The 8,195-nt window shown below is 47.7% G+C and overlaps 1 protein-coding gene across 3 annotated transcripts; it reads right to left on the reverse strand.

Annotated features, from left to right (window-relative positions):
- Nucleotides 1–847: 847 nt before the first annotated feature.
- LOC130523062 (voltage-gated potassium channel subunit beta-2-like) lies at nt 848–7,873 on the reverse strand. Of its 3 annotated transcripts, none has more exons than XM_057028023.1 (14): nt 7,010–7,873; nt 6,343–6,386; nt 6,170–6,207; nt 5,991–6,070; nt 4,662–4,706; nt 4,446–4,490; nt 4,324–4,367; nt 3,751–3,837; nt 3,588–3,673; nt 3,341–3,461; nt 1,799–1,935; nt 1,607–1,727; nt 1,400–1,488; nt 848–1,291 (listed from the first exon to the last, which is right to left on the reverse strand). In XM_057028023.1, the coding sequence occupies exons 1-14, from the start codon at nt 7,222–7,224 to the stop codon at nt 1,148–1,150; spliced, it is 1,296 nt and encodes a 431-aa protein (XP_056884003.1). In that variant the 5' UTR covers nt 7,225–7,873; the 3' UTR covers nt 848–1,147. The 3 variants fall into 3 exon arrangements, with proteins under 3 accessions (XP_056884003.1, XP_056884004.1, XP_056884005.1); XM_057028024.1 differs by having other exon boundaries at nt 1,799–1,893; nt 7,010–7,870; XM_057028025.1 differs by having other exon boundaries at nt 848–1,325; nt 1,799–1,893; nt 7,010–7,867.
- Nucleotides 7,874–8,195: the final 322 nt, after the last annotated feature.

Raw genomic sequence — 8,195 nt, forward strand, 5'->3', positions numbered from 1 at the left:
TTAAGGAACTCCGGGCGGATCTCATCCACCCCCGGGGCCTTGGCAAGGAGGAATTTTTTGACAACCTCGGCAACTTCAGCCCCGGAGATATGAGAGCCTGTCCCCAGGTCCCCAGGCCCTACTTCCTCACTGGAAGGCGCCTTGGTAGGATTGAGGAGGTCCTCGAAGTATTCCTTCCACCGGTCCACAACATGGATGATGGTCCAGAATCTTTTCGAGGCCGTCCGAAAGTCGTTCTCATGGCCTCACCGAACTCTTCCCATGCCCGGGTCTTTCCCTCTCAACCGCCGTAGCTGCACTCCGCTTGGCCTGCCGGTGCCTATCTGCTGCCTCAGGAGTCCCACAGGCCAGTAAGGCCCGATACCACTCCTTCTTCAGCCTGACAGCATCCCTCACCACTGGTGTCCACCAGCGGGTTCAGGCATTGGAGCCACGACAGGCACCAACCACCTTGCGGCCACAGCACCGGTCAGCCGCCTCCCCCGGGACATGGTCAAAGCTCTCCCGGAGGCGTGAGTTGAAGCTCCTTCTGACAGAAGACTCTGCCAGGTGTTCCCAGCAGACCCTATATAATATAAACCCTTAGATTAGAACTTTCCATTTTTAATCATCACAGGAAGTTGAATGAATGTTGATTGAAACTCTAGATTATCGTGAATGTTTTACGGGTTTAATCTGTCAGAATCAGTTTTCGTTTATATTCTCTCATTTATCATGTATTTTTTCATTGTTTAAAGGTTCCAAACTTGCACTCAGGAGAAAACTGACTGGCCCTCAGTACTCGAACATGCAATCGGAAATTATGCAGATGCAAATTGATATGCATTGACTAGACAGGACACCGACGTGCTGCTTCTTCGTTTATTCAATCAACTACCGGGTGCGAAGTGCAATGCACACGCGCGCTATATACAACTCTCACGGAGCTCCCATCGGAATGGATAACCTAGATCCCACAGTCCAAATAACAGTTTCAATACTATCTATGTGGTTGGTAATCAATACACCACATAAATAAACAAAAAAGAAATACAACATGCATTTTAGCGTTAGCGTTGCTATTGTACAATGGATCCAGCAACAGGAGGTTTCATATCAAAATAAAGGTGGAGTAATCATAATCTAATAATATTTAAATTGTTCCAGTTTATGTGAGTGACAAGGCTGAAGTTGGGCCCACACAAGCCTCAGCATCATGACACATGCATCCTGCTAAAGGCAGCTCAAGCTCCTCAGCTCCTCGTCGCTTTTTTGTGACCTCTCGGTTTGTTGCCCAGCAACGCATCCATCTCTGCAATGAGAGGCGGAGTCAACTGTGTGAGCACCTGGAGGATACACACAGGAAGTCAGCAGATGGAACAGGAAGACACATGGACAGTTCCTGATTGTCTCTTCATACCCCGATTGAGCCGAGGTTCTCCATCAGTTGTTCTTTGTTGGAGACGCCCAGCAGAACCGAACTCACACCTTCACTACGGAGACACCATGCTGAGAGACAGAGGGTGTGACATCGTCACATGTTCAGGGACAAGGAATCACCATTTTTGAATAGTAATGTGTCAGACTGGATCCATTTCAGCCTCGGAAACAGGAAGTGGCGCTGTACCAATGGCCAGCTGCGGTGCGGTGCACTTCAGCCTCTCAGCCAGCAGGTGGAGCTCTTTGACTTTACTGAGCTGCTGTTTTCCCTCATCACTGTGGAGGCGCTCCTTCAGCCACGAGTAACCCTGAAATACACACATGCACATATTGGTGTGTGTGTGTTTGTGTTTGTGTGTGCGTGTGTGTGTGTGTGGACCTTCATGGCTGCTCTGGAGCTGTCTGGGACCCCCTTGTGGTATTTTCCAGTTAGCAGGCCAGAGGCTAGTGGAGACCAGGTCATGGCTCCAACACCTGAGGGGTAACAGTGCAGAGTGCCCTGAACACTGGACACGTCTGTATTTAGAGCAGGAATACAGGTGTGTGTTTGTACCTAACCTGTGGTAGAGGTGTGTGTTTGTACCTAACCTGTGGTAGAGGTGTGTGTTTGTACCTAACCTGTGGTAGAGGTGTGTGTTTGTACCTAACCTGTGGTAGAGGTGTGTGTTTGTACCTAACCTGTGGTAGAGGTGTGTGTTTGTACCTATCCTGTGGTAGAGGTGTGTGTTTGTACCTATCCTGTGGTAGAGATGTGTGTTTGTACCTACCTGTGGTAGAGGTGTGTGTTTGTACCTATCCTGTGGTAGAGGTGTGTGTTTGTATCTATCCTGTGGTAGAGGTGTGTGTTTGTATCTATCCTGTGGTAGAGGTGTGTGTTTGTATCTATCCTGTGGTAGAGGTGTGTGTTTGTATCTATCCTGTGGTAGAGGTGTGTGTTTGTACCTAACCTGTGGTAGAGGTGTGTGTTTGTATCTATCCTGTGGTACAGGTGTGTGTTTGTACCTAACCTGTGGTAGAGGTGTGTTTTTGTATCTATCCTGTGGTACAGGTGTGTGTTTGTACCTAACCTGTGGTAGAGGTGTGTGTTTGTACCTATTTTGTTGTAGAGGTGTGTTTGTACCTAACCTGTGGTAGAGGTGTGTGTTTGTACCTATTTTGTTGTAGAGGTGTGTTTGTACCTAACCTGTGGTAGAGGTGTGTGTTTGTACCTATTTTGTTGTAGAGGTGTGTTTGTACCTATCCTGTGGTACAGGTGTGTGTTTGTACCTATTTTGTGGTAGAGGTGTGTTTGTACCTAACCTGTGGTAGAGGTGTGTGTTTGTACCTATTTTGTTGTAGAGGTGTGTTTGTACCTAACCTGTGGTAGAGGTGTGTGTTTGTATCTATCCTGTGGTAGAGGTGTGTGTTTGTACCTATCCTGTGGTAGAGATGTGTGTTTGTATCTATCCTGTGGTAGAGGTGTGTGTTTGTACCTAACCTGTGGTAGAGGTGTGTGTTTGTATCTATCCTGTGGTACAGGTGTGTGTTTGTACCTAACCTGTGGTAGAGGTGTGTGTTTGTATCTATCCTGTGGTACAGGTGTGTGTTGTACCTATCCTGTGGTAGAGGTGTGTGTTTGTACCTATCCTGTGGTAGAGGTGTGTGTTTGTACCTAACCTGTGGTAGAGGTGTGTGTTTGTACCTATCCTGTGGTAGAGGTGTGTGTTTTGTACCTATTTTGTGGTAGAGGTGTGTGTTGTACCTATTTTGTGGTAGAGGTGTGGTGTTTGTACCTAACCTGTGTAGAGGTGTGTGTGTTTGTACCTAACCTGTGGTAGAGGTGTGTGTTTGTACCTAACCTGTGGTAGAGGTGTGTGTTTGTACCTAACCTGTGGTAGAGGTGTGTGTTTGTACCTATCCTGTGGTAGAGGTGTGTTTGTACCTATTTTGTGGTACAGCTCTGGAAGGTGAAGTTCCACTTTGTCCCGTTGGAAGTAATGGTACTCGGCCTGTTCACACACCGGAGGAACCAGATTGAAGTGCCGTGCGACAGAGTACGCCTCCTGAGACACAGACAGACCGAAGACTGAGGTTCTCCTGAGGTTCTCCTGAGGTTCTCCTGAGGTTCTCCTGAGGTTCTCCTGAGGTTCTCCTGAGGTTCTCCTCCTGGAGCTCTGTGTTTCACCAACCATGATCTCTGCAGCCTTCCAACGGGAGGTTCCCCAGTACATCGCCAAGCCCTCATCAATCACACAGGTCATGGCCCGGACCACCTCTGGTAACACACAGACAGGAAGTGCAGAGCGTGCGTGCGTGTGTGTGTGTGTGTGTGCGTGCGTGCGTGTGTCTCACCCTCCATTGGCGCATTGACGTCACTCCTATTGGTGAAGACAATGTCGACATAATCAAGCTGTAATCTGGAGAGAGATCCACAAAGTCCTATGACACACACACACACACGCACACACACACACACACACGACTCTTTGACTTCTGATAGAACTGCAGACACATCAGGTTGACCATGACAGGTCCCTTCATGACTTGTAGTCCAGATGTTGACCCAGATCCCACAGTCTTTGATGTTTGTGAGCAGCTGTTTTATTAGATTCTAAATTTAGCTTTTAGCATCTTAGCTGGTGATTTAAGTCAGCAGAGATGTTAGCAGGACAACTGATCATAGCACAGTGTGTGTGTGTGTGTGTGTGTGTTTTAATCCAGTCTTGAGCCTCCTGAAGCCTTGAATCCAAGCCGGGATTTGCATCCTACCAGGGAGAAACCGCTTTCACCAAGGTAAATGGAGCCCCAGGTGAAGGTGTTTACCTGTAGGACAGAAAGTCTGGCTTGGATCCGGCCCTCGATGCCCACCCCTGTGAAAATAATCCTGCTAAAACTAAAGACAAGTTTAAAAACCAAAACATTTACCCTCAGTGATGTGCTTCCGTGATAATCCATGCTCTGTCTCTGCCCTGTAAACACACACTTCACCCTGAAGTCTTCATAATAAATTAACAGAGATTGATGCAGCTGGTGTGACGATCACTCACTGTCCTCCCCAGTAGATCTTGGTCGTCACCACATAGCTGGACCTCCTGGTGTGAAGGGAGACAGGAGATGAGTGCTGACCTGTACGTCCTCTGATGCCTCACTTAGCAATTCATTACAGGGAGGACTTTGGATTGCAGTTGTTTTATTAGATGTTTCCATCTCAAAAGTCCTGAAAGGATTTGTTCAGGAGAGAACGTTGTGGAGGAGATGTTTACCTCCATCTTTTCTTCTTCAGAATGTTTCCCAGAGTGCTCTCTGCCCTGAACACAGCAGGAGAAACAGGAGTTTTAAGTACATTTTTGACGGTTTCATTATTATTGGCCCCGCCCACTCCACCACTCACTGTCACGCCCACTCCACCACTCACTTGCTGTGTCCTAAACCACCCCCTATACCCTACATAGTACCCTCAGTAGTGTGGACGCCATTTATAGTGTCCAAATTCTTAGTGAGCATCGCTGTACCCTATGTAGTACTCAGTGTATCCCACAATGCACTGCGAAAAGTAGTGTACAACCGATGCACCCTGACTCGGAAATGTATCCTGGGATTTTTTAACGTAATTTCCACTGTGGTTTGAATTTTTTGGGAAATAAGAAATCAAGGTGTAGTTTACAATTTTTTTCAGTAGGGGTACAATATGATCATCTTAAAATATTACAACATAAATGTAAAAAAAATCAATCAATCAATCTTCACTGATCCCCCCCCCCCCCCCCCCCAAAATTGTTCTTCGGAATCGTCTGTTCCTCACCAGGCGACAGAATCTCAGTAAAAGAATATTTACAAAGATGAAAAGTAGCTCTGGATCCATTTTTTGATGAAAAATTGCTTTATTAAATGTTTTCACTACAACGGAATATGACTAGAGAATGTTCCATCACGTCTTGGCTTGAAAATGTCAAGGGACACTAATTATTTTAGGTAATAAGTAATTATTACTGTATTATTATTGACATTAATATTTCATTTGATTATATAAAGTTAATTATAGGGTAAAATATTGCATCTTCATAAAATGACCGCTGAATGTATTTCTGATGGGTTAAAATAATTAAATGGACCTGTCCTCTTTTCCCGGCGACCGGTTCGTAATTATTATGCGACACCATGACGTCACTTTACGTGCGCCGTGAATGACGCCGTTGTCCGAATACTAACTTTAAATTGAGTGAGCTACAGTTCACTCAATCCATGTCCCCCATGTAGTGAGGAGTGAACAGGGAACGAGTGGGTGGAGTCGGACACAGCGACAGTCACACCCACTCCACCACTCACTGCCACGCCCACTCCACCAATCGATGTCACGCCCACTCCACCATTCGATGCCACGCCCACTCTAACACGCACTGCCACGCCCACTCCACCACTCGATGCCACACCCACTCCATCGCTCGATGCCACGCCCACTCCACCTCACTGCCACGCCCACTCCACCACTCACTGCCACGCCACTCCACCATTCGACGCCACGCCCACTCCACCACTCACTGCCACGCCCACTCTCCACCACGCCCATGTAGATTAAACTGATTTTACTGTACCTTCCTGAGGCGTAAACTTCTGCTGTGTCAAACAAGTTCACTCCATTGTCGTACGCCACTGTCACCACACTCTCTGCCATCTACACACACACACACACACAACACACACACACACACACAGGTGGTGACCATTGCTTGAAAATGGAATATTTTTTCAATATTTCTCTCTCTCTCTCTACCTCATCCGAGATTTGAGAACCAAATGTCACCCATGTTCCTGGAAAGACAATAAAAGAACAATACTAATTTGTGTGTGTTTGCGTGTGTGAGCCAGTGAGAGAGTGTGTGTGTGTGTGTGTGTGTGTGTGTGTGTTGTGTGTGTGTGTGTGTGTGTGTGTGTGTGTGTTCTCACCCAGTCCCAGGCAGGATACTCTCAGTCCAGATTTCCCAAGATTCCTACAGAAGGTAAATAAATGGAGTGAAGACTTTTGATCAAAACTGCATCTTCCTGAGGTAGTTCAGATATTTCCTTTCCTTTCCTTGACCACTTCATCCCTTTCAGGGTCACCGGGACCTGTTGCGACACCGCCCTGTTCTGTCTGCACCACGTCTTGAACCGAGAACCCTCCTCTTCTCAGCCCAGTTCCCAATAGACTCCCACAGCCCCCCCCAGGAACATTGATTCATAATTGATTCTTACAACAAATCTGAATGATTAGTTGGAGGCCAGGGAGGGATTTAGGGCACACTGTTGTCATGGCGCTGAGAGATGAGGTCATCCAGTGATGTGATCCAATCAGAACCTCTGAGCCTGACCCTGAGGGGGGTCGGCCATCACGTCAGTCTCACACACGCACCCTCACATGCACACACGAACACGCACGCACACGCACACACACGAACACACACACACATGAACACACACGCACACACACACACATGAACACACACACGCACGCACACACACATGAACACGCACGCACACACACATGAACACACACGCACGCACACACAGATCAATCACAACATGAATTTTCCGATGCTTTCTGGTCATTTGACCATCTCGTGCTTCCTCTCACCTGTACTTCATGTTGCCATGACAGCCAAGGGCCTCCTTCATGTGGGCGTGGCCTTGCAGCACGGTCCTCTTTGAAGGCTCCGCCCTGACCTTTGACTGACCAACCAGGGCAGCGGTCATGCTCAGCGCCACCCGCCGTTCCTTCTGCAGGTGTTCACTCGCAGTGATGCCGCTGCCACCTCCTGCGCCAATGTTACAGGCTATAGAGACCTGCATCCTCAGAGTGTGTGTGTGTGTGTGTGTGTGTGTCTGTGTGTGTGTGTGCGCGCGTACGTTCCAGCAAAGTCACCGCTCACTGTGGTGACAATGGCGGAAGTTAACGAGTGGAATGTTTGAAGCAAAACACACACAAACATAGAAGAAGGCGAAAAATTTTCAAAGAGAAGACAAACGGTCCAGTTGACAAAGAAAAGTACCTTGGATAAGTCTGACCTACACACACACACACACACACGCACACACACACACACACACACGCGCGACAACTTTCTGATCGTCTCTAGCATCGACTCATCCTGTCACCAACATTGTACCACAGCAGGAAACCTGAGGAAGAGGATGGAGGAGACGAAGAAGATGAAAAAGCAGATCATCCATTTGTCCAAAGAAGAGGAGAAGAAGTGATGGAGAGTGACAGAGTGACCCTCCAATATAAGAGTGAGCGAGCGAGGGAGTGAGTGAGGGAGGGAGTGAGTGAGGGAGGGAGTGAGTGAGTGAGGGAGTGAGTGAGGGAGTGAGCGAGGGAGTGAGTGAGTGAGCGAGGGAGTGAGCGAGTGAGCGAGTGAGTGAGTGAGCGAGGGAGTGAGGGAGTGAGCGAGGGAGTGAGCGAGTGAGTGAGCGAGTGAGTGAGTGAGCGAGGGAGTGAGCGAGTGAGCGAGCCTCAGTCCTGGGCTGAACTGGGGGGGGGGCTGCAGCTTGGATGCTACGGTGGCCTCAAGGAGACAAACACATTTATTTAGTCTCGTTTCTGAAAGCTGAGATTAGAATAACTTCAAAATGGCTTCAGAATAGAAATGATGTCATTTCCTTTTATAGGGAAATGATTAAAAACTTCCAACACATCAGTAACAAATAAACATTTCCATCAGTGTTGTTGCTAATGGTAACGGAACAAAGAAAAATAGGGTGACAAGTATGCACAGACCAAAGGGGAGTACTGCACAGTAATAATACTGCACAGTAATAGT

Source organism: Takifugu flavidus, chromosome 3, assembly GCF_003711565.1.
Source record: "Takifugu flavidus isolate HTHZ2018 chromosome 3, ASM371156v2, whole genome shotgun sequence".
Classification (NCBI taxonomy): domain Eukaryota; kingdom Metazoa; phylum Chordata; class Actinopteri; order Tetraodontiformes; family Tetraodontidae; genus Takifugu; species Takifugu flavidus.

Excerpts from the sequence above, each read along its gene's own strand:
- LOC130523062 (XM_057028023.1), bottom strand. The coding sequence starts at position 7,224 with ATGCAGGTCTCTATAGCCTGTAACATTGGCGCAGGAGGTGGCAGCGGC. Across the intron at positions 3,674-3,750 it reads CGTCAATGCGCCAATGGAGG|AGGTGGTCCGGGCCATGACC; the intron begins GTGAGACACACG and ends GTGTGTTACCAG. Across the intron at positions 3,462-3,587 it reads GGAAGGCTGCAGAGATCATG|GAGGCGTACTCTGTCGCACG; the intron begins GTTGGTGAAACA and ends TCTGTGTCTCAG.